Raw genomic sequence first — 18,312 nt, 5'->3', positions numbered from 1 at the left:
TCACCACTTGTAAAGCTCCTGTTCTTTGCGGTCCTGACAAGGGTGAAAGGGTTCTCGAGTCTTCCGAGAGCTGAAAGCTGTGTGAGCGGACGGGCCCACACCTTCAGCGCAGGGCAGCTGGCTTCACAGAGGCATTTCTGTCTAAATCCCCGGCTTCCACAGCGCCTTGCATCTGGATTTCGGGCGCAGGTGTGCGGGACGTGGCAGATTAACGGGGTTATCTTTGCAAGGGTGGGTGGGGGGGTCACCTCTGACCCCCACACCAAAACATCATGTGCGCTCAGCTGCTTCTCTCTACACCACAGAGCATTATTTATTTTTCCAACAGACAACCTTTTTGTTGGGGTGAACAGCTTGCAGGTACACATTTTTGACCTGTTTGAAGAGGCAGACTGGCAGTATAACCTGCTCAGTGGTGCGAACAGTTCACCGTATGAACACACAGACCTGTCAGTGTTACCCTATGCATTGGTGCAGATGGGCATGAAAAGGTTGCGATTGGTGTATAATTTGCTGTGAATTTAATTATTTTTCACTATTTGTAGTTCATCCACACCGATTCTCACAGATTATCTCTGTTTTTAACTTTTTAGGTTTAAATAATTGCACACTTATGCTGTATTAAAAATAAATGAGGTAGTAGACAGGATGAAAAATATGCTGTGCTTTATTTAATGCCAGGAATCAGTGTAGTGTGCTTTAGGCTGAATTTGGAGAAAATTGGCTATGTAAATAGTTATTTTCCTTTTCTTTTTTCATGAGGGATGAGAGCATGGAGAAAAAGCAGCAGGTTGAGATCCAAGGTGCTTTCAAAAGGATTACTGGATTTGCAGGAGCTGCACGGCATCGCAGGAAGTCCCCATGGTGTGGGCAGTGACGCTGCAGAAAGAGAAATCCTCCATTTGTATGTAGAGTACAGTAGAGCATTCACATGCTTTCCCATTCATGAGAAACTGTGTCTTTATGAGAATGCATCCCACTCAGACAATCTCCTGGGCTTTACTGGACAGAGTCAGGGCCAGAGGTCTGTATAGGCAGCAACAATGGAAGCCTCTGCTTGGAGGCCATTGTAAAGTAAGGAAATTTCCACTCACCAGTACAGGAATTTGGAAAGGAGACCATTGCAACCCAGATTTTCAGAAAAGTAAACCTTGCTGTAATAAGCTGTGGGGTTAAACGAGCTCAGTGTGATTGCTGTGGGAACACAAAATGTCCTGGATCCTGCTTGGTAATGATATTAAATTTTAATTCCAGATATAGGTGTCAGGTTCCGGTCAGGAAATTATCATGCGTTTCTGGACTCACGCTACAAAGTCAGAAAAAGCAAACAATGAGCCAGCTCATTACTAGTGACCCCAAAACTGTTTATTTCATTAGTTTCCAGTCTCTGATTGAGAGAAACCCTGCAAATCACAGCGCTTATTGGATAATGATTCTTGGCGATTTCATGCGTTCAGAAATCCTGGGTCCGGTTTCAAGACATATGAATGGTTCTAGCAAGACAGTAAGCAAATTCAGAAACACAGCTGCTTGATATTTTTTTTACAGGAAATAACAGCAGAAACTGTTGCGCAAACATTCCCCTCTGTTTTCTTCTAGTTTGTGACCTCATATGAACTTTGACCTCTGACCTTACACATTTCCACACAGTCTCTGATCATATATTCTTAAAGGGATAGTGAATAGCTGATGACAAGCTTTAGATTCAACTCATGATATTGGCAACCATCAAGACCATGCGAGACCTCATAATCATGCAAACTAAATATTGAAAAGAGGGATGACACCATAACATGTAAGATATGTGTTTATAGGTACTGGTATGAACTCCATTTTGAAAACGCTACACTGTAATTACAATGTCATGGTGTGCAACCATAAACAACCATGGATAAATGTTTCCTTTAACCTATATACTTATGAAAAATTTCATTTTTGAATAAGAGATTTTTCTCTTTTTTTTCTCTTGAAAATGTTTCTGTTTTGTAAAAATGTGTGACTGTTTCAATCACAGTTTGTTATTGTACACACACAGTTATTGTATATAATTTTATGTTTATGTAAGTACTAGACCAACTTAATATGTGTGCCAAGGACTCAGGAGGGCCTTATCCAATATTATGAGAATTAAAGCCTCTATTCTCACACCAGCCAGTGGTCAGTAAGGTCAGTAAGCAGGAACATAATGCTGAGATACAAGCTTTTAACTTTTATTGGATAATGATAAGACCACAGTAGGTGAAAGGATAAAATTCATTTGAAGTTTTGGATTGTAATACGGTCCACATGGCAAAGGACTCGAAGGTTAAACAGAAGACAGAGAAATGAAACAGGGCAGAATAATGCAAGAGGCCAAGCTAAACAAGAGAATAAGAAAGAAAAGATACAGCCCAGTAAATGTGTGAAAACCCCTCTCATCACTGCCCGGGTAATATTGGCATCATTAATAACTCTGCCATTATGGTCAGAATTATTCAATGACTGAATTAACATGCATATTTGGATATCCATCAATACAACTGCAGTGACCCTCAAAGTGATTGAACATTGTATATTTCCTTACAAGCAACATTTTAAATTGAGTATTCTTTCATTTAATGTCGGGAATAACATTTATATAAAGGATTCCTATCATTGCAGCACATGTTGCAAAAAAAGCAGATGCTTCTCAGATCTGAGCATAAATCAGTTGTTGGGACAGTGCTTGCAAAGCCAAGGCAATTCGGCTTTTGGCAAGATATCAGTCGCTCAAAATCCCTGTGTCCTTCTTTGATTCGTCAGCAAAAGCTCCAGAAGAATACCTGCAAAGCTACTGTGGTCGGTTCAGACCTGAATGCTGATGAATGTTCCCTTTCACCATTCCATCATGGCTTATATGATCCCTTTTTATCTCCCTCTCTGCATGGACAAAAGCAGATTTGTGTGTGGTCTAAAATATCCTGCCCCGCAATGAATCCCTATCTAATACTGCAAGGACACGTTTGCCTCTTTTATCTTTGCCCAACGAATTGGAACCATTTGTTCCTTTTTAAAGGAAATGCAACACATCGGTCAGACAGATACAAAGGAATGGATGTGGGTGGACAGCGTCATGCAGCAGTGGGAGAAAACACTAGGGGCCAGCGGACTTTTTCCTCTGAGATTCAGCATTCGTTTTCAGCACCCAGTGCTCACTTGAACATGCACTTGCAGTTGAATAATTACAGCTTTGCTTTCCCCTCCAAAATAATCCAATGAGCACATCCTGGCACAATGAAAGGAACATAACAGTCTGAGTGACCTTGGCGCTGTGTGGGGAAGAGTCATTTTCTTTAATCTCCTCGATGCACGTTGTACCGTTCTCCCAGGAAGCGCAGAGCTGTGAAACCCATCCGCAGCAGTAAAAAAAAAAAAAAAGAGCTGTCCGTGTTAATGTCGTCGGGCGAAACCGGGAGATTAGCAGAGCTTCTGCAAAGGTCATACTGTTTTAACGTTCCGCTGCTCTTCCAGACCCTTGTCTGTTTCTCCACTCCTCTCGCCTTCTCTCCTCTCCAACTGACACCGGCTGCCAGACCTCACGCACACGCTGGTGTTAAACACCCTGTGTTCAGAATTTTACATTCGCACTGGACCTCTGATATATGTGTGCGGGGGAGGGGATGAGGAGGGCATTCATTCATATTAACTGCCGGATTTGTCAAAAGTGTTCTGCAGGAGATATTGCTTGTTGTGGATGAGTATGTGATTTTGGATTTTTTTGGTTGTCGTTTGGTTGTCGTTGTTGGAAATTGAAGTTAATGACTGTGAGTGTAATCTCAAAGGAAGCCCAAGCTGAATCTTAATAATCCGAGTTTCTTTTTAAAAATTCCTTCCCTTCAGTTAGCAATAGGGATACTTTCGACTCCAACGAGCAGGTATTATTAGATGGACATTCTGTCCATCTTTTGCTGGGCACACCGATTGTCTCCCAGAGAAAAGGCCATTGTGCGATAACAAGAGCCAATCAGGTGAGGCTGGGGGTGGAGTTGTGGGTCAGTTTCACAGAACAGAACTTTTCAAATGGAAGCAAACAGCAACAGCTGATGTGAGCTCCCGGTCGTTGTTGCACTGCGGAGCCTAAGTTCCTGGGTTCAGATGTGGCTTGGATGCAGGTCTCAACACAAGCCTGCGTGTGGCCATCTTTGGTGACTTGATTCCCCTGGATCGTGACTTACCCACAGACTTGTATCCATGCCTGGTGAATGGGTGTCTTGAGCTCACCAACCCAGATTCAGAGCTCATGGAAGAGTAGCCTGAACTGACACTCCCAAATACAGAACCTTCATGTGAGTATCCAGGACTCATTGGCCCAGAAACACAGCCACTGCCAAACCCCAATGCTGAATTCCAGGCATCACATCCAGAGCTGCTCACAGCCTCAGACCCAGAGGTTCCTTGTGCACTCACTGTCAAAGAAGACAGCATGTTAGATGTTAGATTTTTTGAAAATAACATACTGTACACTGTAGGAGAATTCTGTAGACAGATAAATGTACTTTTATCCCTGAATAAACAAGCAAGACCGTTCAGCACTGGAAATGTTTTATTATTGTTTTGCAAAGCATAACTTTTTTATTTGTTATGGATTTTGATTGATGTATGCTGTGTAATTGCATGTGCCTTTTTTACTGTAGTGATACGCATAACTTATTCTGCATGAACTGATATGTTCAGTGTCAGTGACATTTCTGTTTTGGGCAGTTTTGTTTTAAAGTAGATCTGACCGGAATTTTTCGAGGCCGTCCTTCTTTTTCTACAATATAAGAATGCCAAGGTCCTTCTGTGTGTTCTGAAATATAGCCCCAAAGAGCATGTCCTTTTTACTGGTAAAACAATGCATGGTAAAACAATTAGAGACAACAGAAAACTCACAGTTGGGAGGGTAGGACTTGCTGGTTTTCCTTCTGATTGTCTTTGTGTCTTCCTCTGTGTCCATCAGATAGCCCATCTCCTCCTCTTCTGCAGTGTCCTGCACCTCAAAGTGAAACAAACCCCTATTGTTTCCCGCCACCATCCCCTCTACCTTCTCCATCAGCTCTGTGACCTGAGTGCTGTCACGCCAGTCCCTGTTGTTGAAGACATGGTACCTGTTCCCACATTTCTCTATGAGCCCCTGGATGGCCTCTCCTTCACTTTCAATCCAGTGCTCTATGCTTGTGTCTCCCAGCCACTCCCCATTGGTAAACAGAACTATAGCAAAGCTCCAGGCCTTCATGCCCAGAAGCTCCAGGTGTTCCTCCATCATTCTCCTGTGTGTTTCTGTGAAAGAGACGCTGACCTCGACCACCAGGAGAACAGCGTGGGGCCCAGGGGGACACAGAAACACACTGCGTGCAAGCTCCCATTTCCCCATACCTGGAGATGTCCGTGTGGAAGAATCAACCAGCCATCCTGGTGTGTCAACAACGGTCACCTGTCTCCCACCTACTTCACCCTCTCCCCTAAGACACACTGTGGTCCTTCCCTCTGTAACAAACTCCCCTCGGCCCAGTATGGTGTTCCCTGCCGAACTCTTCCCCATGTTTCCAGAACCAAGCAGGACAATCCTCACTTCAGAGAGCTGGTGCGATTCACCTGTCAAAGAGAGAACACACCACTATCATTGGAATATTAAATCATACATTAACACATTTGTTCAAATCTGTGTGACATTTTGTGGAACTACACTGACATTCTTGTATCTATGATATATACTAATGTACCTTTTGCTTTGGAAGCCCCTCTGAATGAGAGCCTGCCAAATGGAGAGATGCCAAATGGATAAATGGTTACATGTAAACGTACGTCAGTCAGAAGCTCTGAAGTTCAGATCTTGGCAGGGACGCCATGGAGTTCAAAGTGCAAAATGCAGATGTTGAGTGCTGCTGGAAAGTAGGTTAGTGACACTTTCGCTGCTATCTGCTGCCCTGTTTTTACAGCTACGCCTCCGGGCGTACATTGCTACTAAGTGTGTGTGAAGCACAGGTTAACATAGCTGCAGTGTGCTGCCTCAGCTTTGCTGCATATCATAGCCTCACGGGTGCATCGTGGCCCAACTATTCAAAATTCCTGTTTGCATTTTAGTTTTAGTTTCTCCACATTTATCTGAACCTGTATCCCAGCAGTGTCGTCCACCCCTCGCTTCCTTCCTGTTTACATTTGTACATTTGTGGAAGCAAGCTTGAGCACCACAGAAACCTTAAGCCGGCATGGTAAGGATCTGGTGTACATGAACGCAGCAAAGGGGAAACATACTGTATCTCACAGCGAGTGGATGAGCCATCCAGTAGTCTGTGTCACGTGGTGTACAAGAAGCAATGACACGTATTCAGTGTGTTGTGACTGCACTGAGATGGTTTATGCAGCTGCCAGTCAGAGCGTCCTGAGATGTGAGTCAGTCTGAGATGCACTCACCCACATGCAGTGACCGGAGGGTCTCCCTCTGTTCTTGTGCCTGGGTCTGTCTCTTTTGTGCTCTCTCTTCCACCTCCTTCCTCTTCTTCTCCATATCTAAGAGTGATTTCTCCACCTCATAAGGACCGCCACTGCTTCCTGCCACCATCCCCTCTATCTTCTCCAGCAGCTCTGTGACCTGAGTGCTGTCACGCCAGTCCCTGTTGTTGATGACATGGTACCTGTTTCCACATTTCTCTATGAGCCACTGGATGGCCTTTCCTTCACTTTCAATCCAGTGCTCTATGCTTGTGTCTCCCAGCCAGTCTCCCCATGTGAACAGCACCATAGTGTGTCCCCAGACTCTCTCACTGAGAAGCTCTAGGTGCTCTTCCACTGATCTCCTCTGTTCCTCTGTGAAAGAGGTGCTGACATCAATGCCCAAAAGGAAAGCATGGGGTCCTGGGGGGCACAGAACCACACTGTGCATAATCTCCCGTTTTTCCAGCTCTGGGGTTTGGTTTACAGATGAATCACCCAGCCATCCTGGGGTGTCGACCACAGTGACCCGCCTCCCGCCTGCTTCGCCCTCTCTCCTAAGGCACCTCGCAGTCCTTCTCTCTGTAGCAAACTCCTCTCGGCCCAGTATGGTATTCCCTGCTGAACTCTTCCCTGTGTTTCTGGAGCCCAGCAGTGCAATCCTCACCTCCGCGAGCTGGTGCGACACCCCTGTCAAAGAGAGAACACACCTCGCTCATTTCCAGCGGGTCGGTTGGAAACTCGACAAACAGAAGCCGCTTTTAGAAATGTGCGATAGCAGAGCTCAGGCGTGAGAGAAGGGTTCCTTCTTCACCTGTCAGGTTAGACACCTCAGCAGAGCTGTTATCTACACCACAGAGGGTGTAGGTTGTCACTCTGCATATAAACATACTGCATGTAAGAAGGATAAAGTTGTGTTCACTTTTAAATGGATTATAGTTTGGTTTCAAATGACACTGTATTTTATTAAAAGTAACATTTTACTGCATTATAATGGGAGTGTGATAGTTTACTGAACAGTCTCTGGATTTAATAGTGAACTGATGGGTATTATTTACAAGCCTTCATTATTAGTCTCTCTCTTAGTCTCTCTATTTTTCCAGAAGTGTCTTGTGACCTCCTGTTCCAGAGATTTCTCTTAAACTGGCTCTGACTTCTGTTTTTTTTTATTTCCCTGTGGAAAATGTCTTCTGCTCAGCAGTTTATTGCAACATGCCTGCAAAAAACATTCTAGGGCAAATCAGTTTTGACTGATTTATTAATTATTTGTACTGTCAGTAGACTTTGACCTTTGACCTATATGACGTCAGTCGCGGTCAGAGACGAACTCACCAATTAGAAGTGAGCTGAGGTTCTCCCTCTGTTGCTGCACCTTCTTGAGTCTCTGTTTTGCTCCCTCTTCCACGTCCTTTTTCCTCTCCGCCATCTTCAGCAAAAGCATGCTGTTGACTGCAAGAGGACAGTCACTGTTTCCAGCCACCATCTGCTCTGTCTTCTCTAACAGCTCTTGGACCTGAGTGGCATCGTTTCTGTTCTTATTGTTGAGAACGTGGTACCTGTTCCCACACTTCTCAATGAGCCACTGGAGGGCTTCCCCTTTATTTTCGATGTGTTGCTCAATGCTTGTGTCTCCCAGCCAGTCTCCCCAGGTGAAGAGCACTATAGTGTTCCTCCATACTCTTTCACTGAGAAGCTCCAAATGTTCCTCCACCGATCTCCTTTCTGCCTCTGTAAATGACTCATCTACATCAATGACTACGAGGAAAGCTTGGGGACACAGAGACGCACTGTGCACAATCTCCTGTTTGACAGACTCTGGGGTGTTGCGCACGTTAAAGTCACACCACCAGCCTGGTGTGTCGACCACAGCGACCTGCCACGGGCCTACTTTCCCTTGCCTCTCTGCGCACACTGCCGTTCTGCGCTCAGTCAGAAACGCCTCTCTGCCCAGGATGGTGTTTCCCGTAGAGCTCTTCCCAGTCTCGCTCCCCCCGAGCAGCACAATCCTCAGCTCTGAGAGAAGGTGTGCTCTCCCTGTCAGAGAGAACACAATTAATGCCTGCTCTCCTCAGAAACTATTTAAAGGATTTAGTGCTAAAGCACTGTTCATGAAAGATATGATGAGCGCTGGAGTTTCACTTTGCATCAGGATATCTGGTAGATGAGGCCAAAACAAATAGAAGGGTTAAAAAATACAGCATTTGTTGCGTAAAAATGAGAAGAATGTATTATATTCATAATGAGGTGTCAGCTTTGTGTTTTTGGATGTTTCTTAGATCATATTTAATTTAATAACATTCAGCAATACTACCAAACATTGTAAAATTCTGTATTCGCATATAGGATTACAGATACAGATATCTCACCTTGACAGGAGTTGTCCATTCTTTAAAGATTCTCTTGTTTCCTGTCAATCCATAACCTCTGGTATCTAAAACAATAATTTAAGCTTCATTTCTAGATTCAGACACTGTATTCAGAAACAATGTCATGTATTCAGCTGCTGCATATAAATGATTTTTCTCCTCCCCCCTATCTCCTCTGAAAGAGCTAATCCCTACTAATCATCTACTGTAAGATTCACTGTTATAAGAATAAAAAACACAGTGTAACATCTAAGGCCTAATTTATTTATATGTGCATTTTAATAATATTTCCATCAGCTGACTAACTAATGAGTTACACTGCACCATAAATATGTTCAAGGACCCTGTCTATGAATGACTGTTAGCATATAGAGTACAATACTTTGAATACAACAATGGATAACAGACAGTAGTTACACGTTTTTATAATAGGTAGTGGGGATACAGTGAACCATATGCTGTGTATACAAAAACAATAATCATACATTGTATAAGAGAAATTAGCAATAGTTCTGAAATATTGAGACCCAATGAGAATAGTGTTGACAATACTACTTCCAACTACACAAAAATAAAACAAAAATAAAAATCCTTAGCATCCAAACCTCCAGGAAAAGGATACAAAGAATGATAGTTCAATACCAATTTTCCCTGACACCCCAAAAATACTCAGCCAAAATTACTGTACACATAATTCCTACACTCCTGTATCAAGATGCAGTTTAATCCACGGGACGGTGTCAGGCAAAATGAAATGTAAGCCAGCATGATAAATGAGGTAGTACCCGGCCTAAGTGCACCCAGGCCTGCTGTGACCTGCACCAGACTCTGCTTACTCCTACTTGGTCTGCCTGTGTCTCAGACATCCAAGCTCCAAAATACCAAAACACAAGGGAAAAAAAGAGAAGATAATATCAGTATAACCCATCCTAAAGGTATAATACTTGGATGTTTTAAGCAGTCCTTTTGGCTTTAACTGTTGTCTGTAATACCATACGTACATTCTGATTTATATCATTTATTCGTACCTCACAAATCCTTCCACTGCCAGTCACTCAGCAGGTCAACTTCTTCCTGCTTCCTGCATTTACATACCTGTTTACCTCCTTAAAGGAGCAGTACACATTGATTCTTCAGACAACATTCTTGTCCCAGGTAAACATACACAGTGCCCATGCTTATTCATGCCCCTGAATAATTAAGTTGAAACATATTTAACAAAACAGAATATCAATGTACCAATGTTGTATTTGTCATAAACTAGACATTGTGAACTTCAGTGGAAAATATATATTTATTTATTGCATGCTTTATTGCATGCTTAAAAGTCCCATATGTTGATATATTATGGACAAGTAAGCAAAATATATTGAGGACAGGAAGATTCATTTGATTCCCTCAACGACTCATATCAGGTCAAGGATTGGAATGAACAGCACCCTGCCCCTGCCTTACACACAGCTCATGTGTAACCTCCCCGAGAAGACAAAATGGCCACCACTCTGTGCCACAAAGAACCATTTACAGGTCTGGACAACACATCCCAGGCTCGTGGCTCTTGCCCAATCAGGTTTCAGGTTGCAACTTGGCTTATGTGAACAATGTCAGTTTATTAATCCAAATTCTTGTGATGAATTATGTAGCAAAATTACACATTAGAGAAAGCTGAATTTTAAGAAGTGGTGACATCTGAATGGTTTTAATGGAATTCAAAATGGCAACCAAAGCATGAGACCCAGGGCATAACATACCTGCCACAGGTAGTGCACATTAAACTTATAAAATGGGTAGATCCTGTCTCATCAAACATCAATATCCAGGCAGCCCCCCCTAACACATACTTGATAGGGGAGAATCCAGAGAGGTTCAGTGAAAGTTCCATGTCAAAAATGAGGGGAGGGAGGGGCCCTCCACCCCCTCAATCAGGGGGCGATGACAGCTGGCATGAATGAAAGACATCTGGAATACACCTTCTGGTTCAATCTGCTGAGGGTACATTTCACTTTCTTGAATTTTGAAGTCACAGATCTCTAACCCAGGAGGTATCCATACAAATTCAATGACTTATAATGTAATATAATATAGCATGTATGTAATCCAGTATATCTGTCAACCATATATTTATTCTACCATTTTTCAGCACTTTATTACAACTGGAAAAAAAACTGCTGATGTCCTGCAGATGGCGCTCTATCAGCCATCAACAACTGCCTACTGGTGGCTGACATCCTCTGTTTTATTAAACACAACACAAATCCTCAGAAGCTGCATATCAAACACTGATCTACACACAGAAAATTCACTGAAAGCATACCGATGTTGCCTTTTTATTATCCCTGTGCTTTATAGATCTAAAAAATGTTAACATAAAACGTGATGAAGGTTCCCTTACTGGGAATTGCAGGTACAGCTGTCGGTATGAGAAAGCAATGTGTGCAAGAACAGAACTAAAGCTCAGCCTCAAACACGTCGTCCATCCCAAATTCACCCTCCACATCAAATGGTCCAGGAACAGTACTAACACAGCAGAGCTTCTGCATTCCCGACAGGGATTGAATCCAGATATCTCCACTCAGGGACCTGCACCTTATCCCTGCTCCACCACATGACTGCTGCTTCACCTGCTCGTCCATCACAAATAAATGCCAACAGAAACTAAAGCTACTTCACTGCTGGACTGGAGAGCTGGGTTTGATGCAGGAAGGTGCCCAGTGTGCAAGCTAATGGTGGCCTTTTCTATATGAACCCTATGGAAGGGTTACAAACATTCTGAATACAGACAATGCCAAGTAATCTTAAAGGAAACATACAAATTCTCCCTGGGGAGGGTTTTAAGTGTAAGCAGTGGAGCCAGTGAGAACCCCGACAGTATCCAATATTTCCCCTGTTCTGGTTGGAAAACCTCAGCTCTCCCACATTGCTCTTATAATCCACCTGGGATTTTTAGTTTTATGGCCTTGGGACCAACGTGTCTCAAGGTCAGGAAGACTAAACTCTTCAAAGCTATAAAAAACATAAAGAACTACTGTCATGAACTCATCTAAAGCTCTGTAAGGAACTATTGCAGACAGTCACACAACACTGGATCTAATGAAGCTCAGGATATATCAAGTCATTTTAAGCTTGTTTTTGTTGTGTCTTTGAGAACTTGTCAGAATCTTGGACACATTTGTCCATCTTCACTTTGCTGCTTTTGACCTCATGTACTTCCTCTCTCACCTGTGTTTCTTCCTTTATTTCTACTCATCTCACTGTGCCCTGCCTCACCCCCTCCCAACCCCCCCCCCAAAAAAAAAACACACACACACTCGCACACCTTCTCCCTGTCATACCATTATCAGTCCTAAATGCTGAGGAACTGGCTGCCACGTCTGGTAAAATATGAAACAAGCAAAATACTTGAATTTTTTTGACCAGTCATAGTTTCTAGGAAGAGTTTTCACTGAACCCCTAAGACCCCAGTACTTCTGCAGAATTTCTACAGGAAATCTCCCTCTTACTCAATACCCAGTTATGAAAATATGTCTGCAGCCATTTCAAGATATAATAGCAAAGAAAAGCCTGAGAGTCTATGGCCGTTAAGTTAATGAAGAGTAAAAAAAAGGTAATTCTAAGAAAAAATCAGAATAACAATATTGCCTTGCTTAGAAGGCATATTAAAATCTGGCAAATGTGGACATATGTATACACATAATGTGGACATATCTTATATGCACAAAACTCTGTGTACGATACAGCAGGAGTGTCTGTTTGTCTTTATCTCTGTGACTCAGTACAGTTTGTCTGGGGCCTTTCTGCTATGTGCAGGAGTTCCAGGCAACCTTGTTCAAGCTGTCCACCTGAGACACAATGCATACAGATGAGAGGAAGATAAATCAAACCAAACTCTCATATTTCCAGTTTTCTTAGCTACATTACTGAAGGTTTATAATGGCTGTGAAGAATTTGGTCACCAAATTGTTGAAGGTGTATCTTGTCCTCGAAGCAGCTGAAGGGAATTGCAAGGAATCCAAAACCTTTCTTCCTTTTATGCAACTCTAATGTGATAACACTTGCCAAACAATCAATAAATTGACCTACATTTACTCAGTTTCTCTTTATCTCCCTCAAAACCTGCAGACTAGCGAGTTGTGTCAATTGCGAGTATGTAAAATAAGGGATCTGTTTGCAGACACAGCTGTGAAGCGATATTGCAGATCTCAGCGCCAATAGAGAGGGGTTTGATTGCCAAGGCAAACAGGAGAGGGATGGCAAAAGCCTCTGCAATATGACGCACACGTAAGCTTGTGGGAGGCGAAAAGGAGTCAAACCCACAAAAAAAAATGCAATTTGTGCCAAAGCTGAACTTCCTCAGCATAGCAAACAAATAATCTAGCCAAAGCTTCATTCTCATCTGAAAAGCCACAACCTCTGAGCTGCCTAAATATTATGAACACAGCCAATGCTGGAAAAGAGTGACATCCCTAAATAAATCCTGTCCATTAGGCTACTTTAGACAGAGAGGATTACCGTGATATTAAGACTAGCAGATTCCAGCCTGCACTCCGGCACCTTTGCCAGTAACTTCACGTCAGTGTTCAGGAGTGGCATTTGGCTGTAGGCTCCACAATCTGTGGGATCTCATTAAAAGAATCAGAGCCCATGTTTGGGTTAGAGTGGGTGTTTTAATAATTCCTCCAGTATCAAGGAGAGTAACCTATTACCAGTGTCCATACAGGGGGAAGATTTCCTCTTGTCCCCTTTAAGAACACTGCTGAAAGCTTAGCCCATAGTCCCCAGATGTTTGCTGTTTCTTTCTCATTTCACACAGCAGTTTACTCTTGTAGGAGCTCCATTATTGCTTTGCTTTCAGATAAATCCCTCCACAATAACAAATCCATATCCAAAGTCCGTATCCAAAATCCATATATATATATGGTCTTATGATCTCACATACAGCACAGTCGAGGTAGATATCAGCTATGAGAACTGATAGAAATCATTTTAGAGGTGGATCACCAGTATTCAGTTACTCCCAGGTTGGTGTTCAGGTGTAATACAATCTGCTTTCCTCACACAAAGACGAACAGCTATTGCTGTAATCACTGGCTTAGGTTAATGGCATATAAAACACTCCTGTAGGGCAGACACCTGCCATCTGTTATTATTCATATATTCATATTATTCAAAGTAGTAGATTATAACCTTATTGGTCTTATTGCTATCACTGTACCCTCATCTTATTTTATTTTAAAAACAGGTGTGTGGTTGCTGCACAAGGAGTTGGTTGGTTCTGGCAATGTGCTGTTTTCTGTTTTGAATTAGATTTTTTAAAGTTATTAGTTTCTCTGGCATATTTCTCCTTCTGCTGTTTTAATGGCTGGTGCATCATTACACCCTGTAATAGAGGAATTTTCAAAGGTTAAATTAGGAGATTTAATGAGGAGTTGGACGAGCTGTTGTTGCTTATTGGAGTCACCAGCTCCATTAGCTCTGTGCAAAGTTGGAGGACCCCAGGTTAAAATGATTACCATATTCAATATTCTATGAAGCTAACACAAGACCATATCACTACAGCTTGGTGGTTCTACATAAAAAAACAATATCTTTAATGTAGACATATATTACAAACAAATATTATTTAAACAGAAGAATTACAGAAGTGAACAAGCAATATTAAAAATGTTATAATGCTGCAGAATTATGTAAGTACAATTAAGTACAAAGTAAGTACAATTCTGCAAATAGAAACTTGATATTGGGTTCCATTATTTGCAAGTTAACTTCTGGGTTTTTTATGTTTGCAATGCCTCTGTAACTGTTCATTATGAAAGCAATTATGGACAAAAGTAATAGGTCAAAACTAGTGGAACTTTCACTGTCCTGCCAGGAAAATCTCGGAAAATTTTGACATATCATGCTCTCTGAACCTTAACTCAGCAGTCAAACTTAAACTCAGTTATGACAATTGGAGATCACCTCTCCTTTTTGTCTGGCATTATCGGCTTTCAATGTCTCAAAAACTACCATTTGACTGCGAATCTATAGCTCATGGCATACTTGAAAGGAAGAAGCCTCTTCTGAGTCTACAACACCGAAAGAAGCTGTCGGAATCTGTGACGCTTGAGACTGTGTTTGCTCATCAGATGAAATACATACATTATAACATGCGTATAAATAAATACCTTTTATAGACAGGCTCCTCAGTGGTAGATCTGGCACTAAAAACAGGGAATTTCATGCTGAGAACCTCTCTCTGTGAAACATGGAGGCAGATCTCTTTTGGTTTGTGATTGATTTTTACATGTTCTGGTCTTTACTAGAATTGGGGGGAGTATAATGACATGCAATAATGACATTTCTCATTTCCCTTAGTTTAAATGTCCCACTCTAATGTTAATTTTAACATTTAGTGAATTCTTTAAAATATTGCATTGTGGTGTAGTGGTGAGGAGCAGTCCTTGCCACTCAGAGGCTACTTTGGTTCATTTCCCAGGCAGAGCACTGCCGTTGTATCCTTGAGCAAAGTGATTAACCTGAACAGCCTCAGTAAATATTCTGCAGCATGAATTGGATGAAATGTACGCTATGTGAAACAGGACATCTGCTAAGCAAGTAAATAATATTACCTTATTGTTCTTTTAGCACAACAACATTGGCATTATTTGTGTAGCCTTATTCACATGGAATAGCCCCAAGCTGTGCATTCAGTCTTTACCTTACCTTGACCATATCCGCTTTGTCCAGTGTGAGCTGCAAAGCTTACATTTTATGTAATTTTCCATTTACACAGCTGAATTTTTACACAAAAAGTCAAATACAGTGCTTGCGTGTACAAGTGTCACTTGCACAGCGACACTCTGAACTGAAGCCTACAAGCTACTTGTCATGAATTCCGCCCCCTATTATTCTCTGCTCTCTCCCACTCCTGCACAGTGCTCAGAGGTGGATGTCTGGAGAGTCACCTGTGCCATTTTGATGGATAAATATCCGCCCTCCTTGGGGGTGTGAGTCGCACTGAGCTGGCTCTCCGACCGTGAGAGATCCTGGCCTACAAAACGTGAGCGAGAGGTGAATGCTGAGCATCTGTTTTGACATTCCCCTCAGGGGCTCCATGCGCCCCTTGCTGAAGAGTCCAGGACAGGTCTAAATGACCCGTGCATGTGGAGGAGGCGCGGTACTGCTTGAGTGTACACCACCTGTACCCTCTAGCAGACAGATGGGGAGCTATTTATAGAGACTGAAGCTGGATATGAGATCCACATGTATAATATTCTTCTCAAAAGACATTTCAGTGTTGCCCATGGCTTTACAATATATTATCAAAATAAACCGCATGCATCAGATGACCTTTTTATCATTTTCTTTATCTTTAACTACTGTCTGTGACCTCTGGCGCATTTTACAGTCTATTTTTAAAGATGTTATTTTTAGTCTGCCTTTAGTCTGATTTTTCTACCTCAACATCACAATTGAGACAAATGAGATTTTACACATATTGATTTGTGCTTAGAGAGACACGGTCGTACATTTCTGATGTGTTTTGTAGCTTAAACGGCTTAACCATCATCCATTATTTTACTTGGTTTCACTGAGCCAAGGAAGAACGTTAGCAATTTTCGATTAATCTTTTCTATTTAAGGTTCCAGTGAGTGAGTTAGAGGGTTATTGATTCATTTTTTCATAACAGTGCTGTTTCATCACCGACAAGTTGAAACTTGGATTCTTTAAAATGGCTTCTCTCAGAATAGTGGGGTAGACTTGGGCTTTTTGCGTCCTGCTGATGTCGCTGATGAACACTCAGGCAGGAAGTGCGGACACCTCTGAGAAAGTTGCGTGCATTCAGGTAAAAAGCTATGATTCATTTCATTCATCAAAATGCCAATTAGTGGGTTGAGGCAGCTTCACAGTAATCCAGAGTAGTACCTAAATTTCAGTTCTGAATCTCAGGCTTGATTGCTTTTACAGACCAAGGTGATATCCTGGGATTAAGGCTTTGTGTATACTGGCAGATGTCAGAAAGTGGTAAAGCTATCAAAATATTTGTCCCCACTAAGGGAGTCTGAAATGTATTGCAACAACACAGCACAGAGTTACATCGAACAGGTGATGTCACCACCCTGGTCACGCAGCAAGACGATTAGTCTAAGAGAGCTGTCACGCAATGTTCTGAGGAAATCGCCCTGGCAGTCACTCATGCACCACTGTTTTCCCCGAGTCCAGTTCCATTCCTCTCTGAATGTAGTATATCCAGTCATCTAGCACTATGTTTTTACTGTCATTTATTCCCTCCTCTTGTTTAAATCTTGCTTTAGTTCTGTGTTAGTAATAAACATCCCAATTTGTGAAGCAATTTTATCTTGAAAGGTAGAGGTTTTCTTGCCTTGTTTTGGTTCATTGGCTGTTGCGAGAACTCACTTGAGTGCAGGTGGCTAATCAGCCAATTAGCTAAGCAAAGGAGTCATTTCTACATATGACTAAACAATAGCTGAATAAGACAGTAAAGTTGGTAGACTTTTCTGTTTGGTGGTTTAAACTCTTTTGGTCAATGTCTTACTAACCAAATCATTCTCTAAAAAACTTTTACAGTCATATAAAATCTTTCCTTCTTTCTCTTTAACAATAACCTTGGACCTCAATATTAGTGTCTGCCACGATATCCAGTTCCTTTGATCAGTCTCTTGACTTCTGTATTATTGTGTTTTATAGACAATTTTGGAAGGGTGGTTCACAGAGATAAAAGAAAGTAATGCCCACATAATAGTTATGTGCAGGTCACGTCCCCAGTATTTTCTATGTGTGGCTTTAAGTTGCCTTTGAAACTTGAGTAAACCTTTCTCCTTTTGATTTTAACAGGCTTCTTTCACCACATCTGCCATGTCGTTGTCCATTTTACACTGAAAATAGGAAAAATAAATATGGCCCTGTAGGCCTTGCACACTTATTACCTTAAATAGAACACTTTCTGAGGAATATCTCCTTTTAGGCCTCTACTAGGTTCTTCATTGTCATAAAGGAAACTGTCTGTTTCTGAGATTTTTTTGTCACCACACTCTGCATCTTTATATTTGAAATACTATGCCTAGTGAAAGAAGGCCTGTGGGGAAAAATGAGATGCTTTTTAAATGTATACACTTTCAAGGAGTGATTACTGTAATTCCTGTAAAAAGCGTAGGTTACGATAATGGATCTGAAACGCCTTCATAAGCACTTACTCGCATAACTAGCGATCTGCAGCGTGCTCTTTCACAAGATGAAACACAGCAGCTGGCTGCATCAGGCCTGTGTACGCAAGGCAATGGGGTAAGAGACACCCGTGCCTTCAAAGAGAGAGACTGAGAGAGAGAGAGGGGTGTTGTACATTCCTGGCTTTGCGCACTCAATCTGCGATAATTATCACCTCCACGGCCAGTGTGGTCTTGCCCTCGCATTCTTGTCGGAGTATCTCAATTTGCATCTGCTGTTGTGATGGCGAAGTCATGGTTTGAGCCCTCATGGCCTTTGGAGAAGCCTGTGCTGTTGAATTCTTCCATCTGCT

At 42.1% G+C, this 18,312-nt stretch overlaps 1 protein-coding gene across 1 annotated transcript; it reads right to left on the bottom strand.

Moving 5' to 3' along the window:
- LOC118771699 (GTPase IMAP family member 8-like) lies at positions 1–9,856 on the bottom strand. The gene is made up of 6 exons (XM_036519706.1): positions 9,824–9,856; positions 8,796–8,860; positions 7,762–8,463; positions 6,412–7,119; positions 4,891–5,592; positions 1–77 (listed from the first exon to the last, which is right to left on the bottom strand). The coding sequence occupies exons 2-6, from the start codon at positions 8,812–8,814 to the stop codon at positions 1–3; spliced, it is 2,208 nt and encodes a 735-aa protein (XP_036375599.1). The 5' UTR covers positions 8,815–8,860; positions 9,824–9,856.
- Positions 9,857–18,312: the final 8,456 nt, after the last annotated feature.

Source organism: Megalops cyprinoides, chromosome 25 (assembly GCF_013368585.1).
Source record: "Megalops cyprinoides isolate fMegCyp1 chromosome 25, fMegCyp1.pri, whole genome shotgun sequence".
In the NCBI taxonomy this organism is placed as follows: domain Eukaryota; kingdom Metazoa; phylum Chordata; class Actinopteri; order Elopiformes; family Megalopidae; genus Megalops; species Megalops cyprinoides.
The sequence above is the reverse complement of the archived record's forward strand: the minus strand, read 5'-3'. Positions and strand labels throughout refer to the sequence as shown.